Source organism: Erpetoichthys calabaricus, chromosome 2, assembly GCF_900747795.2.
Source record: "Erpetoichthys calabaricus chromosome 2, fErpCal1.3, whole genome shotgun sequence".
Taxonomy (NCBI): domain Eukaryota; kingdom Metazoa; phylum Chordata; class Cladistia; order Polypteriformes; family Polypteridae; genus Erpetoichthys; species Erpetoichthys calabaricus.
In genome coordinates, this window is record NC_041395.2 from 68686896 (window position 1) to 68707551 (window position 20656).

Below are 20656 nucleotides of genomic sequence, written 5' to 3' on the forward strand. Positions count from 1 at the left end.
TGGTCAAGGTCCTTGTTGCTAGTTTGCAGTGAGTCATCCACAGTACTTTTTTTTGTGTCCATGTGGCATCTGACAAAGGTCTGAAAACAGTACAGGTCATCATCTTGGTTTTATCTCTCATGGTCAAGCAGATCTTTGGTCATTGATGGCATGGATCTGTCATTTAATGGCTTCAGAGTGAGATATGTAAATATGATCACAAGATTAGACTTGTCTTTCTCAGCCATTCTTCAGGGCATATTTAAAAATTTTAATTCCTTCCTCATGCTTAAATGAAGTGTGTTAGGCTGTGATTTTTTTTTCTTCCTTTCACCTCCCTTTTTTAGTTTACCTCACAAAATCCACAGCAGATAGCTGCCCTACCAGATCATAATTAAAATGCTACAGTTGTGTTCAGAATAATAGCAGTGTGTTTACAAAAGTGAATAAAGCTCAAAATCCTTATAATAGCTTTTATTTCCATACATGCAATTACATTGGGAACACTGCACATTCTATTCCAAATCAAAACATGAAAAAATGTGATCAAATTTGTGTTATTTGTTTATAGAAAGTAGAGGGAATATTAAGCTGTTAAAAAAATAGCAATGCCTGCATTCTTGTTTACAAACTGTAAACATTCACTGAATTAACTGAAATATGTTGCTTTCCTTTGAATCACTTAACTAATATTTAGTTGTATAACCCGTTTCTGAGAACTGCTGCACATCTGTGTTGCATGGATTCGATCAACTTTTGGCACCTGTGAACAGGTATTCCAGTCCAGGATGATTGGACTACATTCCACAGTTCTTCTGCATTTCTTGTTTTTGCCTCAGAAACAGCATGTTTGATGTCACCCCTAGTGCTGGGTACTATACCGGTTCACACCGAAAACCGTTTTTTATTTTTGTTATGATATGGATTTTTCTTATTCCGCAACACCAGTTTAAATTGCCTAAACAACGTTCGGAACATGGTACAGCGGGAAACTGTTTAAAGGGGACCTTTTTCACTGCTACACTGCTACACCGCTAAACATGCAACAAAGTACATGCGTTAGTGGAGGTGTTGTGTGGGGGCTCTTTTTCACTGCTACACCGCTAAACACGCATACAACGGAGTACATGCGTTAGTTGGAGGTATTGCGCGGTGAAAATGGACAGAGAACATTCCGAAACTGAAGCTATAGCAGACGATAAAGCTGAACATGATGACACAGAAGAACTTCTGCTGAAAAAAGGAGTCATGTCTGTTGTCTGGAGATACTTTGGATTTGAAAGGTCAGATGTGGACCATTATGTTCAAATGTGTGAATACTGTTTCTATACTACTGGATAATACTGCAAGCCAAGATGTACTTGTTTTTTTTTTCAATACTGTGTAATATACCTGGGTACTGTGTAATACAGGGGTACTCAAAGTTTTTGAATGCCGGACCACATTCAGTTCGCCACCAACCATCGGGGTCCGCTATAGCCAGGTTTACCGTGTAGGTCTGTAGGAGGGTAGTAATAGATTCAATGCAAATGATAAAATTTTTACAGAAGACCAAGACATGCACAAAACATGGAAAACAATTCAAAAAAGTCACATGACTACTTGCAATTAACACACCAATTACAACAGTTGGTACGTAAATGATTGTCACTCAGTGTGAAGTGTGAAACTGTTGTTTCGATTTCATAATGGCAGCATAGTTCGGTGAGTAACCAGTCAGTGCAATTCTTATTGCATTCCTGAGGTTCTGGTCGGTAAATACACTTCGATGTTTCGTCTTGATAGTGTTCATAGTGGAGAACGCACACTCACAAGAATATGTTGAACCAAACATAGTGAGCACGGAAATCGCCAGTTTCTTTGCAGCAGGATACTGAGAATTTGGAACAAACTTTGACCAAAAAATTGTTATGCCGACTTCTCACGTTTTGAAAGCAAAATTGAACGAAGCTTGCAAATCAGCTGCTTCCATTTGCAACAGTGACAGGTTTGAGTCCATTCACCGTCAGGCTGGACAATGAAAGGATCAGCAACAAACAAAAACAATCCTTAAAACGTTCATCAAACTCGACCTTCAAATGATGTAGAAATGTGGAAATCAACTGAAAACATGCCTGTTGATCAGCTGTCATGCAGCTCTTCAGGTTTGGGAAATGCAGCATCTTGCCACCTTCCAAGTCATTGATGAAAATGCTCAGTTTTGTTTCAAAGGCACAACATTTCTCTTGCAATTCGACAACGGTTTTGTCTGCACCCTGAAGTGACAAATTCAGTGTATTTATATGTCCCATAATATCAACAAGAAATGCCAGCAGTGCGACCTTGTCACTGTCTTGAATACATGTTAAAAATTCTGCAGCTTTGTATTCAAGGACTGCAGGAAGTCAGCTACATCTTCACGGAGATTCCAGAACCTTTCCAACACATGACCCTTGCTTAACCATCTGACGTCATTGTGAAGCAGCAAATCTCCAAATTCTGCAGACATCTCTTCAAGAAAAGAACGAAACAGACGATGCTGCAGAGACGAATTACATCGTAAAAAATTCACTAATTTCACAAGAGTAGACATCACTTCCGCCAGTTCGTCACAAAGTTTTGAACAGAGGGCAGACTGATGAATGATGCAGTGATAAGCAACAAGGTTGAGCTGAAGTGCCTTCATATGAGTGACAAGTCCTCTATCTTTACCAGTCATTGCTGGTGCCCCGTCTGTTGTAAGGGAAACCATTTTTGTTACATCCAATCCAGCTGCGTGCATAAACTGCGATAATGCTGAAAACACGTCCTCACCGCGGGTCTGTTTTGCTAGCTGTAGTAATGTCAGAAACTCTTCAACAAAATTATGGCCATCAAAAAATCTTGTGAACATACAGAGTTGAGACATGTCAGTTTTATCAGTGGATTCATCGCACGCGAGAGCAAACAATTTAGCCTGTTTAAGATCTGATATTAACTGACCACCGACCACATGTGAATTTCCCATTGGGATTAATAAAGTATCTATCTATCGATCTATCGATCGATCGTCAGAAAGGTCATCTGCACGAAGACTAGCAGTACTGTCTGATAATGGTATCTGCTGAATCAGTTCAACACACTTTTGTCGCTAAACAGAACCGAAGAAGCAGACATCATGCATTCTTTAACAACCTCTGCATCAGTACATGCTTTCTTATGTCTGCCAAGAACCCAAACAATGCCTAGCGAAGCTTCTGTAACATTTCATTGTGTGGTGGTCGCTTTCGTCATCAGCGATGAACTCGCTACCAACGACGACTTAAGGACGTCGATCTTATGCGAACGGAGCTCTGACTTTGGTGGATAGTTCACATTGTAAAAAAGACCAAAAAATGCCAGATGACCAAACGCAAATTTTATATGCCAAACAGTTTTCAAAAATGCCAGATTTCAGTTATTTGGCATAAAAAATACCAGTTGGCAACCCTGCTACAGAGTAAATAATAAAACAACAATAATTTTGGTGCTTTTATATTCGGACTTTTGACTTACGCAGAAGACAGTTGCGATCCGCCAAAAACGTCTTGGCGGTCCGGATTGTGGACCGCGGTCCGCCGTTTGAGTACCCCTAGTGTAATAGTATGACAACATGTTGACTTTATTCTCAACATTTCCACTTTAATCTCGACGCTTATGATGAGAGTAACGTCGACATGTTGACTTTATTCTCGTAATTTGTTATTAAAGTAGAACATCATAAACTAAACTTCATCTTAAAATTAATATTTAATTTACTAGATTTTCTCAAATCCCGTCATGAGTTATGTAGCACATTAAATGCTTTGTGTTAAGTGTTCCCGGAGCCATGTTAATCGCTACATGCTTCTTAAACTGACTTCCTCTTGTACTAAGAGGAGGCGCAGGCAGCACACAGAATACATTAATTTCATGATATTCCTGCTCCCTGAACATTTAGAATGCTAAGATAAATACTTGATATAATTTTCATGATGAAATGCATTAAAGCATGTATTAATCATGTGGGGGCACGGTGGCGTGGAGGTTGCACTGCTGCCTCACAGCAATGGAGTCCAGGGTGTTCCCTGCTTTGAATTTGCATGTTTTTCTGGTGGGTTTACTAGGCGTGCTTCAGTTTCCTTTCAGAGTCATGTAGGATGTGGGGTTTTGCTATGCTATCTTAACCCTGCTAGTGTATGTATTGCTCCTATTCACCCTGCGATGTCCTAGCGCCCCGTTCAGGATTTGCTCCTGCCTCTCACACAATGCTTGCTGGGATGGGCGCATCCCTGAATGGATGGCATTATTAAACATGTATAACGAAGATATTTTTTAAAGTTCTGAACACTCCATAGTCTAAGTTTATAACTAGTTTTAATTTCACAAAAACGTTTATCTGTGGTGATTGGTTATGTGGAGAAAGAAAAAGGAAGGATAGGAGCTGGGGGTTTGGTACATCAGATAGAGACAATAAAGAAAGCCCGCTCAGATGAACATCCATCCATCGAATTCTGTGTTCGTGTCTCCAACCACCAGATCATGAACCCAACATTTACACAATATTTAAGCTAAACCTGTGCGATGCGATATTCATACGTCGTTTTTTAGAGCCTCGTCACACCTGCCATAAAGTTCTCTACACTGAGCGTACACCTGGGGACCCCTTACTATGAGGAGCAACACTACTGCCACACTATCGTGCATGTTTAATACCTGCTTTAATACATTTCATCCTGACGATTACATCAAGTATTTATCCTAGCATCCTAAATTTTCAGAGAGCAGGAATATCATAAAGTGAACGTAATCTGTGCTGCGATTGCTGCCTGCGCCTCCTCTTAGTGTACAGGAAGTCAGTTTAAGAAGCGTGTAGCGATTAACAGCTGGGTCGGGGAACACTTAACACACAGCATTTAATGTGCTACATTAACTTATGACGGGGTTTGAGAAAATCTAGTAAATTAAACATTGAATTTAGGGTGAAGTTACAAAATAAACTGAGAATAAATGTTGGAAATTTCCCACTTCTCTCATTTAGTAATATTCATGTGAGAAATGTGCTCAAAGTGAAATAAACGTTTACTTTTTATTATATGGTCATTGTTATTTGTCTATTTATGACTCCATTATTATCATAATAATAATCCTCCACTTACATCTCTGTATGGTTCTGGAGAAATCGTCCTTAGAAATCAAAAGTTTAAGAACCCCTTTACCAGAGAATTCAAAGGGGAAACGCTGCTTGTAACAAGGTAGAGAAACCTACTGTAGACTGTTAGGACCAGTTTATACTTCACACTCACAATGCTTACACACATGCATCATGGCTGCCACGTGTTCCCAGCATTCTTTTGATGTGTCTTCGGAGCACATCCTCAGAAATTAAAGCGACACATGCTCTAGTTGCAGTACCAGCAAAAATATGGCTACGTGTGTGTTCATGTTTTAGTACCTGACATCAACATTGTTGTTTACTATCAACATATGTTGGCAAGCTGATGCAGCTCCAACAGGATAAATCTGCGTGCTTCGATGTTTGATTCGGTGAAGAAAATCATCAAACTTAACTGCTAACATGCAAATGTATTTATGGTGTTTTTCATTATCCATTTCTCACATAGGCAATACATGTGTCACATATTTCCCATTGTAATGACAAAATACATTTAAAGGTCTTGCATAACATCTTCAGTGTCACTGTTGCTGTCTTTTTTTTTTTTTTGCCCTGCCACCTGGTGGAATCCTCCAGATTTAATTGAAGTATGCGCACAAGTATGGACAGTACACTGTTTGCATAGTGTCAGGTATATTCCTGGCCTAAAGGGACAATCCACCTGAACTACTCCCTCCCTTTCGAAGTGCTTTAGACTCCGTGGAGGACAGTCATTTTCAACTTACTTGAGAAATCGAAGAGACACCATAGCTTGCAGCAATGCAAGGAGGTTTGCTGTAATTATGCTGCACAGCACATCTCCCTGATACAGATTAATTCTTGTCTTGTCTGTGTACAAGACTGTTTTCCTTAATTCTCCTGGTTCTTGTCATTACTTTTTCACAAATTGTACTCTCATCTTTTTCGCAAACTGTATGCCATCTTGTTTTTGTGGCTAACTATCTTGTAGAGTAGCCTCTTTATGTCTGTTAATGAAGTTTTCTACAGTTATTATTTTGTCCCATAAACATGTGCCTCCTGAAGACAGTTTCTAATTTGTCCGACAGGTGTTTGGGGCTTTTTCTTTACTATAGTGTCATCAGCAGTTAACTTCCTTGGTCTACCAGTCCCTTTAGAAATAGTTTTCAGTAAACTAAATTGAATTATTTAATATGCCTGACAAGTGGCACAATTAATTTTTTTCAATAAAAAATTTAATCATGCAATTAATTGTGATTGTGATTTTTTTTTTAATTAAGCTGCAGCCGTTATTTTTAATTTATATATTTTGGTTTGGTACCACAGATTATAAATGGCATATGAGTTACGTCTTACTTTATGGTTGTTTTTTTTTTTGTTAACTTCATTTTGTCTTTTTTTGCAGATTCGATACATTTCTCAAACCCAGGGTTTACCTGGCGATCAGCTACTGAGTGTGGGGACTAAAACTACGAGGTTTTTTTGCAGAGATTCAGATTCACTGTACTCTGGATGGAGACTGAAGGTAAGATGTCACTTTATTAAGTTTCTTTCATCATACTGTATATTGAAAATGGATAATAATCTCAGTAATAGATTGTGTTGTTTATTGTTATGTTTACATAATACAATGAAATTGTAGCCTGCATGTCTCCCTAGAAAAATTGATACACAGAAAATATATACACAGAATTCAAGCTATGCAAATAGTATACACAGAATTCAAGCTATGTACGTGTGTGTGTTATGTATAGTATGTATAGTTATGTATATGCAGTTATGGACATTGTATACTATTAATATACACTGCCTGGCCAAAGGGTGTTGTACCGTGTTAGCCATTATGAATGTAGAGAAAAGCCAAGCAAAATGACACCTTTTATTGGCTAACTAAAAAGATTACAATATGCATATTGTAATCTTTTTAGTTAGCCAATAAAAGGTGTCATTTTGCTTGGCTTTTCTCTGCCTGGCCAAAAAAAAAGTCACACACTGTAATATTTCGTTGGACCGCCTTTAGCTTTGATTACGGCACACATTCGCTGTGGCATTGTTTCGATAAGCTTCTGCAATGTCACAAGATTTAGTTCCATCCAGTGTTGCATTAATTTTTCACCAAGATCTTGCATGATGGGTTCATCACTTCATCTGCCTCTCTTCTTACCCTGATGCGCCCATCACTCTGGAACAGGGTAAATCTGGACTCATCAGACCACATGACCTTCTTCCATTGCTCCAGAGTCCAATCTTTATGCTCCCTAGCAAATTGAAGCCTTTTTTTCCCCATTTGCCTCACTGATTAGTGGTTTTCTTATGGCTACACAGCTGTTCAGTCCCAATCCCTTGAGTTCCCTTCGCATTGTGCGTGTAGAAATGCTCTTACTTTCACTATTAAACATAGACCTGAGTTCTGCTGTTGTTTTTCTTCGATTTGATTTCACCAAACGTTTAAGTGATTGCCGATCACGATCATTCAGGATTTTTTTCCGGCCACATTTCTTCCTCGAAGACGATGGGTCCCCACTATCCTTCCAGTTTTTAATAATGCGTTGGACAGTACTTAACCCAATTTTAGTAGTTACTGCAATCTCCTTAGATGTTTTCTCTGCTTGATGCATGCCAATGATTTGACCCTTCTCAAACAGACTAACATCTTTTCCACGACCACGAGATGTGTCTTTCGACATGGTTGTTTAAGAAATGAGAAGCAACTCATTGCACCAGTTGGGGTTAAATAACTTGTTGCCAGTTGAAAGATAATAGCCCATGCACCCACAAAGCACTTCATTGAAACTGGTTTGTAGTCATTCAGATTCCAGTTTTGTTTTCTTCGGCTTAGAGAGATTTCTTCATTTTGAAGCAGATCACAGTTTCTCTTAGTGAAATATTAAAAGATGTCACCGAAGTCTCCTGTTCCTCCTTGTTTGTAGTGTTTGATCTCTTAATCTGCCTGTTTCTTTATAATTTTAGACACCGGAAGAGCATGAGAATGAGACTGGGATGAAGTCAAAAGAAGCCAGAAAGTATATCTTCAGTTGTTTGGATGATATAGCGCATGTAAGTGCATTTCATTCCTCTCTTCTTCTTGCCAAAACACAGAACCACAGGTCACTTTATTACATGTGCATAAAAGACAACAAAGTTTGATGTTTGATGACCAATAAATACAATGCATTTAAAAACAGAATGTTGTTTTTATAAGTATGTTGTTTTTGGAATGTAAAGAATAGGGGGATCGTGTGACACAAGAAAAGGCTAGATACAAACAACACTAAACGTTCTGCCAGTTGTTCACACATGTGAAAACCTATACTTGCTTCTGCATTCTGAACACTTATTTCTCTTTCTCATTTCTTCTCCCACACTTGACACTTAGCAGGGGGCACTGCTGTTCTTGTTCTTCCTATTATGGTGTTCATCATGTTAATTGGCCTCAGGTATTTATTTGACACTCAGCAGAGGTTGCCGCCTTTCTTTTTCTTTGCATCATGTCACTTGCTTTCTTCAATTGCTTTACCATAATAAACACACAAGTATAGGTCACATTGCTAAGGATGCCTCTTCCTGAATTTTTTTTGAATTTCTAGAATGTAACAGGTGCTAAGCTTTCAGTTAAGACCACGAAAAGGTTCTAGCCCGAGTAGTTGGCGAGTAACTGCCTGACAGATGGACAGATATTAGATGTTATGTGTATATAGATTTATCATATTTTTTGAGCCAATTTGTGTCAACTCAGCAGATTTTAGAAAGTGTTTCTGACTGACCACCTCTGATATGGATCATACTTGCTGAAAAAAAATGTCATTATACTCAATAACTAGTGTGTAAATTTTAGGCTTGTGTGTTTCTTTTTTTATGGAGGCTTTAAAAAGGAGTGTGTTCCTAATTTTACTGAAAAATGTGTGCTATTGAAAAAACTGCAAAAACGCTGTTAATGAATGCTTGATTCATTAATATTAAATGTCTTTAATATCTGAATAGTTGATCCACAGTTGCATATTTGATACTTTATGGCTTGTACGAAGGTACCAACTTCATATTTTGTGCATTTACTAATTGTATCAAGCTCTTATCAGTGGTATGATTCTTTTTATGGCAGACTTTGTCGTACATGGGCAATATACATTTGAAGTATTGCCATGAAATGCTTTTTAAGCAACTTGCAAGCCTGCAATTTTGCACACTGTTGTTGTGTACAATGAGTGACATTTTCTGCAAATATAAAGCAAAACAGTGATGATTAGTTGGGAAGCATCATTTCATATGGATTTTTAAGATGAGGAAATATAATCAAACTACCATCTCCAGTCTACAGTAACCCTTCTCCAATTCCTTTCTGCGTCTATCGAGTAAACCAAGTGACATAAACATGCAGTCTAATTGGCTGTTCAATGTAACTCTTAAGGATACATGAATAGAGATTTTTGGGCCAAGTAAAGAAGAAATACAAGTGTTTTGCTGCTTTATGTAACCGGAAATTGGCCAGGACCAAAAAAAATTGTTAAAAGAAGGATTTTGATTTTGTTAAAATTGAGGTCGTTCTAACAGAATAGCTGCATTTGCTTGATTTGCATTTACAGGTGTTTTGTTAGAAATGTTTTGCTGGCATTAGATATTTTCGAAGAGACAACCAACAGTTAAGAGCATTTTTCTTTTGTACTGATGACATGCTTAGTGTAAAAGTTCATAAAGGAGAACATATTAAACTAATCTTTTATCAAGTCACAAATAAGTTTCTTATTCCTTGGTATTCCTTAATAACATATGCTCACTTTACCACTGGCTTCATTTGACTATAAAGAGAAACTGAGAATATCTGAAACAGTTCTTCTGAACAAGGTGGCAGTAACAGTAAATCACAGAAGAAAGAAAGAGAAAGATAGAAAGAAATTTTAGAAGAAGAAGCATTTACAAAAATGTAATTCACCAGATGTTTAAATCAATGTTTCTACAATCTGGGCTTAATTGTTTATATTACCTGAAATATTCTACTTCAAGTTGTTCCAGCTGGCCTTCCAACTTCCTCGTAGATGTGTAATAAACTAACATGTGCATCATCTGCATGTCAAAAGACAAGTAACAATTATTTCTTGGTTAGATATTAACAGCACCTCATAGAAACAAGTTCCAAGGTAAGAGGAAATTATTGTATGAGCATTCTAGTTCCTATGAATTAACCTTTTTAGCATTATATTTTTTTCTCAAAAAAAAAAAAAAAACGTAAGAAGCGTTTTGTTTTTTTTCCTTGAAAAATTGTTTTTTTATTAAATCATCTTTCTACTGTAAAACATGTAAAACACAGTACAAAGTCAGAAATATGGAAGCATAATAATGATGATTAATAATAATATGAACAGCACACTGTACATGTGCAAGTGATGCAACAGTCACTTTCAGATTCTCTGAATCATTTTCGGTTTCACTGTCCATTTCAGTTTCTGAAGACAGATTCACCTCATCATCATTGCTGATGAGAGGCACTTCTTACATGGTGCCACTATGAGTCCAAGCGAAGATGCATCTACACCATTGCCCGGGTAACACTCAGGCCTGATGCCATACACATCGCACACCTATACCATTTCCCGAGTAATGCACGGTGCTAACTCTGTTGGCACTTTTACAGCCTGAGTAAACCTTGGGACTTACACAAGACACGTCTATACTATTGTCCGAGTGACATTTGGGACTAGTGCTTTTAGCACTGTTTTTTCAGCCCAGGTAACGCTTGGGCTTAATGCTAAGAAGGTTAAATAAAAATCACTACAAGCACGGACTGTTCAGTTGCTGCTGAATCATCTTGCATACACAACTCTTATTATGGAAACATGCAGTTGCTCATACTCATTAATCTGGAACAGTTGATGAAAACACAGTGGAACTAGAACCTTCACTTACAGTGCATCCGGAAAGTATTCACAGTGCATCACTTTTTCCACATTTTGTTATATTACAGCCTTATTCCAAAATGGATTAAATTCATTTATTTCCTCAGAATTCTACACACAACACCCCATAATGACAACGTGAAAAAAGTTTACTTGAGGTTTTTGCAAATTTATTAAAAATAAAAAAATTGAGAAAGCACATGTATGTAAGTATTCACAGCCTTTGCTCAATACTTTGTCGATGCACCTTTGGCAGTAATTACAGCCTCAAGTCTTTTTGAATATGATGCCACAAGCTTGGCACACCTATCCTTGGCCCGTTTCGCCCATTCCTCTTTGCAGCACCTCTCAAGCTCCATCAGGTTGGATGGGAAGTGTTGGTGCACAGCCATTTTAAGATCTCTCCAGAGATGTTCAATCGGATTCAAGTCTGGGCTGTGGCTGGGCCACTCAAGGATTCACAGAATTGTCCTGAAGCCACTCCTTTGTTATCTGTGCTTAGGGTTGTTGTCCTGCTGAAAGATGAACCGTCGCCCCAGTCTGGGGTGAAGAGCGCTCTGGAGCAGCTTTTCATCCAGGATGTCTCAGTACATTGCTGTAGTCATCTTTTCCTTTATCCTGACTAGTCTCCCAGTTCCTGCCGATGAAAAACATCCCCACAGCATGATGCTGCTACCACCATGCTTCACTGTAGGGATGGTATTGGCCTGGTGATGAGCGGTGCCTGGTTTCCTCCAAACATGACGCCTGGCATTCACACCAAAGAGTTCAATCTTTGTCTTATCAGACCAGAGAATTTTCTTTCTTATGGTCTGAGAGTCCTTCAGGTGCCTTTTGGCAAACTCCAGGCGTGCTGCCATGTGCCTTTTACTAAGGAGTGGCTTCCTTCTGGCCACCCTACCATACAGGCCTGATTGGTGGATTGCTGCAGAGATGGTTGTCCTTCTTGAAGGTTCTCCTCTCTCCACAGAGGACCTCTGGAGCTCTGACAGAGTGACCATCGGGTTCTTGGTCACCTCCCTGACTAAGGCCCTTCTCCCCCAATCGCTCAGTTTAGATGGCCGGCCAGCTCTAGGAAGAGTCCTGGTGGTTTCGAACTTCTTTCACTTACGGATGATGGAGGCCACTGTGCCCATTGGGACCTTCAAAACGGCAGAAATTTTTCTGTAACCTTCCCTAGATTTGTGCCTCGAGACAATCCTGTCTCAGGTCTACAGACAATTCCTTTGACTTCATGCATGGTTTGTGCTCTGACATGAACTGTCAACTGTGGGACCTTATATAGACAGGTGTGTGCCTTTCCAAATCATGTCCAATCAACTGAATTTACCACAGGTGGACTCCAATTAAGCTGCAGAAACATCTCAAGGATGATCAGGGGAAACAGGATGCACCTGGGGTCAATTTTGAGCTTCATGGCAAAGGCTGTGAATACTTATGTACATGTGCTTTCTCAATTTTTTTATTTTTAATAAATTTGCAAAAATCTCAAGTAAACTTTTTTCATGACATTATGGGGTGTTATAGAATTCTGAGGAAAAAAATGAATTTAATCCATTTTGGAATAAGGCTGTAACATGACAAAATGTGGAAATAGTGATGCGCTGTGAATACTTTCCGGATGCACTGTATTCATGAATCTCCATAGGAGCAGGATTAGACACAAGATGTACATGTAGCGTCTGTAGGAAAGGAAAATTTAGAAAATAGTCTTGACTTTTAAAATAGATGTTCCATTTAAAATGTGAAATAGGATTGCCTTATACATTTGCTGACATTTACCTTTTTTCTAATGCTGTGCAAAGCACAGGTCAGAGTGGCCTCAATTGTTCTGTTAACACAGCTTACACAGGTGGTCATTACACAAATGAGTATAAAAATTGGGAAGACAAAGGAAAATGTGCTATGTCTAATCCCTTTTATTACAATTTGATGAGATTACAGCTAAATAGTTGATAACGTTTTGTCCGACTCATTCGTGAGGGCATCCTGCATGTTCCATCTATCTCTGAGGAATCTTTCTGCACAAGGAAATTGTAGTTTTGAATTTGCTGCTTGCAAAGGTACTGTATTTCTGGCTTCATTAAATAAAATGAATTCATTATCATACCAGAAGCACTTACCTTGCCTTTATCATAATTTACTGATCTGTGGTTTAACTCTCTTAAGGCGGATATTGACTTTTGTCGACACAATGGGTTGAGGCTGATAAAATCTATAATCGTTGATAAAACTCACTGTTACGTTATACAGTAGGTAGACCCTCTTTGATAGAAGGACTGTTAGACTCATAACGTGACGTTGAATCCTTGCATGTGCATGAATAGTGTACATAATGTCTAGAATGGCATCAATATTGGGCAAATGCACAAAGCAATATACGGCATGCATAGTATTTATCCCGTATTATTGCTGATTTGGATTCTGATTTATTGAACTCCAGTTTTGATGCAAATGATCTGGATACAAATCCTAGCTGATTGTAGCGCTGAACATGTTTGTGTAGCTGATGTGCCTGCAGCAACGTTTGCCCTGGGAGAACTACACAGACATAGATCCATGAGAGGCAAGCTTGGTACTAGACTCCATCAAACAGCACGGTGTGCTAGTGGACACTAAGGATTTCCAGCCACTCGACTACTTCAAGCCGTTTCTATTTAAAAAAAAAAAAAAAAAAAAGTGCCTTTCAGCTTATTAGTGATGAGACCAACAGGTACAGTATATAATATGTATGTGAATTTGTACACTATAGAGGCTCACGGAGCATAAAGCAGTAACTTTTATTATGAATAAGTATTTTATGTTGATATGTGTGAAACTATTAGTTTGTGTTCTTTTTAGAAAACTGTTTTTTGGAAAAATATTTAGCCCTGGGACTAAAGGAAAAAAAAATTGCCCTAAAAGAGTTCAGTATCAGCTTGAAATTTGGCTGTAAGTCATCAAGTAGCAAGTATTATAAAAGCATATCTTACAGAAGGCATTAGTACTTAAGTGGTTACTGTCACTGGTGCTCCAATCTAAAAAGTGCCAAAATTTGTTTCAAACATTGATATAGCATTTAATCTTTTACAAACTATCACAGTTTCATCCTATTTCCCATTACCAAATATCTCAAATAAAAGAAAACATTCAGTAGATTTAATAATAGTAATCACCATATTCACATGAGCCTCTTTAATATAATATCACCTTAAAGTATTAATAACTTACTCAATGTAAAACCAGACCATGCACATTCCAGGCAACAGATGTAACATTCACTCAATGGAGCACACATCTATGTTGCTTGCCACTTGTGTAACACTGTACCCTAGACTTTAGGTGGTTCATTTTTGCATCAACAAACACTCCTTTCACAATGGAAAAAAATATTTGGATTTGCTGTTAGATGATGTTAGGACGGAATGCTTGTTTATTCCAACCCAGTTGCTTAATTAGAAACCAATCTTTGCTAATCGCAAACATTTTTTTCATTTTATGGCTCATTAGTCTTCAGTTCTTAAAGCTTAGATTTTTTTTTCCTTTTCCAAGGGTATCATGCTAATGATTTGAAGCCTAAAACAGATAATTTTCTGTCACATTTTTCTCGTTAAGTGTTTTATTAAACCAAATAGTGGATAAAGAATCCACACAGGTGTAAATGGAAACATTTGTCATTTGCATCTTATTGCTAATAAGGACCCATTAAAAACAGTGAAAGCAGCTCTTTAAGACTGAAATAAGCATTCAAGGGTGGGGAACCTTAAGGCCCTGTCCATGTCAACGTCTGAACTGAGTGTTTTTCTACCATCTGTAGCGTCAGGTGAGAGCGGATAGAATGCCGAGCCCTTTTCTTTTCATTGCAGCGAACAGGCTTTTACCATTTGCGTTTGGTCAGATGTGTGTTCGGATGGCATTGAAAAATGTTGCATGCAGCTTTTTCGTGGCATCAGTTTCTGCCAAAATCCCGATGAGTGTGAAGAAAATGTCTGTATTGCGTTTTCATATTGTTAGTTTAATGTTCTTGACAACCAGACATGTCCATTAATTGCATGTGTGTATGCACACATTATCATCAAAATAATGGAGAATTAGAATCTCCATAGTAACTTGGATTAATAATTAATAATGTTGGTAGGTGAGTGCCTGCACAAGTACTGTTTATTTAGTTACTTCAAGGTGGCTCTTCTGGGTTAACACTGGCTCACATACTGGTTGACTGGCGTGGTGTTGTACCAGCTTTTCTTTTTCGCATTTCTTCATAGATTACATATATGCTGTGCAGTCAGAGGGTGAACCCAGTAGTAGCGATGATGTTTTCTCTGCCTATATCGCCATATCTGGAGGATTTTTAACACAAGGAGGTAAATGTTCAGGTTTAATAAAGCTAACTATTTTGTGAATCCAATGAAGGATGAACCTCAAACCCCACATGTTAAAAACACTGTGGACTGCCAGATAACTGACCCCCACAGGAAAATACACAAAATTATAATTTGGGCTGCAGGTTGGTGTTTACCAGAGGCAAACAAACGCAAATGTAATATTGTATTGAAGTCTATTAAGCTCCACTACAAAACGCAACTTAGCTTCCAATTTTTGACGGCCTGTTTAATGTAATATATTCACCTCCAAAGTCTAACACCCAGAGATGATGATATCATTGCTTGCAGAAAACGATATGGTTGAATGGAACTCCCTTTTCACTACATTGGAGAAATTTGAGTTTGGCCTGAACATTTGTGCATGGATCAAACTACTGTATACCAATCCAGAAGCTTTAGTTTGTATTAACATTTTTTCATACTACTTCAAACTAGAACATGGTATTAGACAAGGATGCCCCTTGTTACCACTGGTTTTTGCAATCGCCATTGAGCCACTGGCAGTTCACTGTCAAAATGCTTATGAGATATCCTCACAGGTGGTGCAGTGGTAGAGCTGCTGCTTTGCAGTAAGGAGACTGTGGAAGATTCTGGGTTCGCTTCCCGGTTTCTCCCATGTGGAGAGCGCTTTGAGTACTGAGAAAAGCGCTATATAAATGTATTGAATATTTATTATTATTATAAAGGTGATTATCAGAGAAAGACTTGAACAGAAAATTTCACTATATGCAGATGATACGATACTGTATATATCAGATCCACAAAATACTGTGCCTGCAGTCCTAACAGCACTAACAGAATTTCAAAAGATTTCTGGTCTCAGAATTTGAATAAAAGTGTGCTCTTTCCAGTGAACTCTCAAGCACACAATGATAGATTGGATATCTTCCCTTTTATCATCACAGATCAGTTTAAATACCTAGGGGCAAACCTCACAAGTAATCAAAGCTCTTTTTCAGCAGAATTTTGCCATCTGCATGTAAAAAATTAAGCAGAACTTCCATAGATGGTCTACCCTTTAAGAAGTTAAATTCAATCATAACCTCATTTTTTGGAATTCAAACATCCACATATCCTAAAGCAAAAGGTGGCATGGCTGTACCTAACTTTCAGTTTTATTACTGGGCGGCAAATACGCAAGCTATTAAAACCTGGACATTGGCACAAATAAATGAACATACACAGGCTTGGTCTGCAATAGAAATAAAATCCTGTAGTACTTCTTTATATTCCTTGCTTTGCACCCCAATAAGTATAAGCTATCACCAATATACTAACAACCCAATTGTGTTTCATTCTCTTAGAAAATGGAACCAATATAGGAGGTACTTAAAGATAGAGAAGCTTTTATCTGTGGCATTTCTGCACGATAACCACCTTTTTCCACCCTCTCAAACATAAACTGTTTTTAATGTCTGGAAAAGTTTCAGGATTAAATCACTTGGAGATGTCTACATAGACATCTTTGCATCCTATGATCAATTATACTGCAAACTTTCCAGCAACACATTTCTTTCACTACCTCCAAACAAAACCTGCCCAATTTTCCTCACATCTCACCAACCTCTATTCTGTAAAAAATATTGATCAGTCTTGAGGACTCAGACAGACCGCATTTCTGTAATATATAAAAACTTTTTAAAGCCCCTCCCTTTCAAAGATTCCAGAGTACAGAGAGAAAAGGATCTCTTAATCAACATTTCAGGAAAGGAGTGGAAGGCAGCCATGCACAGAATTCACTCTAGCTCCATATGCGCCAATCATACAATTACTCAACTTAAAATTATATATCAAGCACATGTGTCTCATTTAAAAGTGTCCAAAAAATGTTTCCAAGGCAAGATTCAACCTGCAAACGTTGCAATCAAGTTTCACCCTCATTGGGCCATATGTTTTGGACGTGCACCAAATTAACATTATTTTGGACCAACATTTTTTAATAGCTTTTAGACAGCCTTTGAGTCACAATTGCTCTTACTGCACTAACAGCAGTGTTTGGTGGACTTCTAGATGGGCTTAAAGTGAAGGACGACAAACTAACTGTAACTGCCTTTACATCATTATTGGTACGAAGACCTATCTTGCTCAACTAGAAGAATCCTAACTCACCTGTTTTTAAGTCAGTAGGTAACTGATGTTATATATTATGTGAACTTGGAAAAAAATCTCATTCTCACTTAGAGGATCTGTGCAAAACCTTTTCAAAATCTGTCATGATCTAATCAATAACATTTTAGAATAAGCATTTAAATTGAGGAAGGAAGTGGATTCTCTTCCCTTTTTTGTGATTATTTTTATTACTTTTCTTTTGCTATTTCAGTCTGTTGGCCTAGCTCTCTTTTGTCATGGGGGGGTGGGGGTATTTGTTTCTAATCTAGTTTTGTAAAACTTGACTTGCTTGTATGGCATGTTGTTTGATTTTTAAACATTCAGTAACAAGTTTTAAAAAAATAAAAAGTAAAAACGCAACTTAAAACGCTTTAGTCGCTCAGAGCTCATTCATTTAACCAAGATCTAAATGCCCGTGTGGACAGGACCTAACAAACGAAACCACAAAAATGATGCATCAAAATGTCACTTTTTTGTACTTCATCAATAAGTACTTCATCAGCAATAATTGACTTCTCATTAAGAAACAGGGTTGGAACAAAAACCTGCTGCCACTGTGGCCTACCAGGACTGACATTTTTCTACACAGTACACATTTTAAAGATTCTGTGTCTTTTTAATGTCGTGTAATATGTTTTTTAATTTTTGCTCAGTTTTTCATTTTTTATTTTGCTCAATGAAGATATTTTGGATATACATTAATTAGATCAGATGACTCAATTTATTCTTTTAAAACTCTTCTTCAAACTCATTTGTTTGGGAAGACATTTAATTTACCTAACATTTCTGACCCTTTTAGTTTACCTCTCCATCTATGTGCTCAGGGTGATCTGCATTTGTATCACAAATGATTTGTTCAGAGTTTTCTTGTACTATTTTTATAATTGTTTTTTATTCTGATTTATTGTCTTATTATATTTCAAAGATTTGTGTTTAATATATTTATTTTGTGTCCAGTGTTCTGTATTTGAACTTTGAAACAAGTTAATTTATTGTATTTGATTGGCAGGTAAACCTGGTGATGGACTTAGAAGGTAGTGACTTGTTATCAGAGAAAGCAGACAGAAGAGAGTTTGTCAGTTTATTGAAGAAAATGTTGCTTATTGATGCGGAAAAACGGATTACTCCATTGGAGACCATGAATCATCCTTTTGTTACCATGCAGCACCTCTTAGACTTTCCTCACAGCAACCAGTAAGTTTACCCATTCAGTGCATCTTTTGTACTTTTTAAAATAAATCTGTTTTAAGTTTGCATTCAGCATATTCTTTTATAAATATAAACATATTTTTATATATACAGTGGGGCAGAAAAGTATTTAGTCAGCCACCAATTGTGCAAGTTCTGCCACTTAAAAAGATGAGAGAGGCCTGTAATTTTCATCATGGGTATACCTCAACTATGAGAGACAAAATGAGAAAAAAAATCCAGAAAATCACATTGTCTGATTTTTGAAGAATTTATTTGCAAATTATAGTGGGAAAAAAGTATTTGGTCAATAACAAAAATTCATCTCAGTACTTTGTTATATACCCTTTGTTGGCAATGACAGAGGTCAAACGTTTTCTGTAAGTCTTCACAAGGTTTTCACACACTGTTGCTGGTATTTTGGCTCATTCCTCCATGCAGATCTCCTCTAGAGCAGTGATGTTTTGGGACTGTCGCTGGGCAACACGGACTTTCAACTCCCTCCAAAGATTTTCTATGGGGTTGAGATCTGGAGACTGGCTAGGCCACTCCAGGATTTTGAAATGCTTCTTACGAAGCCACTCCTTCATTACCCGGGTGGTGTGTTTAGGATCATTGTCATGCTGAAAGACCCAGCCACGTTTCATCTTCAATGCACTTGCTGATGGAAGGAGGTTTTCACTCAAAATCTGACGATACATGACCCCATTCATTCTTTCCTTTACACGGATCAGTCGTCCTGGTCCCTTTGCAGAAAAACAGCCCCAAAGCATGATGTTTCCACCCCATGCTTTACAGTAGGTATGGTGTTCTTTGGATGCAACTAAGTATTCTTTCTCCTCCAAACATGACGAGTAGAGTTTTTACCAAAAAGTTCTATTTTGGTTTCATCAGACCACATGACATTCTCCCAATCCTCTTCTGGATCATCCAAATGCTCTCTAGCAAACTTCAGACGGACCTGCACATGTACTGGCTTGAGCAGGGGTACACGTCTGGCACTGCAGGATTTGAGTCCCTGGCGGCGTAGTGTGTTACTGATGGTAGCCTTTGTTACTTTGGTCCCAGCTCTCTGCAGGTCATTCACTAGGTCCCCCCGTGTGGTCCTGGGATTTTTGCTCACCGTTCTTGTGATCATTTTGACCCCAATGGGTGAGATCTTGCGTGGAGCTCCAGATCGAGGGAGATTATCAGTGGTCTTTGTATGTCTTCCATTTTCTAATAATTGCTCCCACAGTTGATTTCTTCATACCAAGCTGCTTACCTATTGCAGATTCAGTCTTCCCAGCCTGGTGCAGGTCTACAATTTTGTTTCTGGTGTCCTTTGACAGCTCTTTGGTCTTGGCCATAGTGGAGTTTGGAGTGTGACTGTTTGAGGTTGTGGACAGGTGTCTTTTATATTGATAACAAGTTCAAACAGGTGCCATTAATACAGGTAACGAGTGGAGGACAGAGGAGCCTCTTACAGAAGAAGTTACAGGTCTGTGAGAGCCAGAAATCTTGCTTGTTTGTAGGTGACCAAATACTTATTTCCCACCATAATTTGCAAATAAATTCTTTAAAATCAGACAATGTGATTTTCTGGATTTTTTTTTTCTCATTTTGTCTCTCATAGTTGAGGTATACCTATGATGAAAATTACAGGCCCCTCTCATCTTTTTAAGTGGGAGAACTTGCACAATTGGTGGCTGACTAAATACTTTTTTGCCCCATGTATGTATATGTGTGTGTATGTGTATATATATATATATATATAAAATTTTTTTCTTTTAAAGCCCTGAAGTTTTTCTGTTCTTTTAATAACGTTTACATTTATTTTGATCAAGCAAGGAGGTATTTTTGCAGCACCTGTCTATTAAATCAGTTTAAATGAGTTCTGTATAGTATCAGAAGGAAAATGTTAAAATTTTTCTTCAGTTGGACATATTTAAGTGTTATACTAACATAGACCTGTAGTCTTTTGTTTAGACAGTGTAAAACAGTGACTATCACGGTAACAAAAGGTATATTTCCTCCTG

General features: G+C 37.9%; 1 protein-coding gene across 4 annotated transcripts in view; it reads left to right on the forward strand.

Annotated features, from left to right (window-relative positions):
* Positions 1-20656, forward strand: part of LOC114645956 (homeodomain-interacting protein kinase 3-like) — a 163360-nt gene that overhangs the window by 115527 nt on the left and 27177 nt on the right. For all 4 annotated transcript variants that reach the window (XM_028793889.2, XM_028793892.2, XM_028793891.2 and 1 more), the window contains exons 4-6: positions 6495-6614; positions 8060-8146; positions 18460-18644. In XM_028793889.2, coding sequence (XP_028649722.1) covers positions 6495-6614; positions 8060-8146; positions 18460-18644 — 392 coding nt within the window. The remainder of the gene's footprint in view (positions 1-6494; positions 6615-8059; positions 8147-18459; positions 18645-20656) is intronic.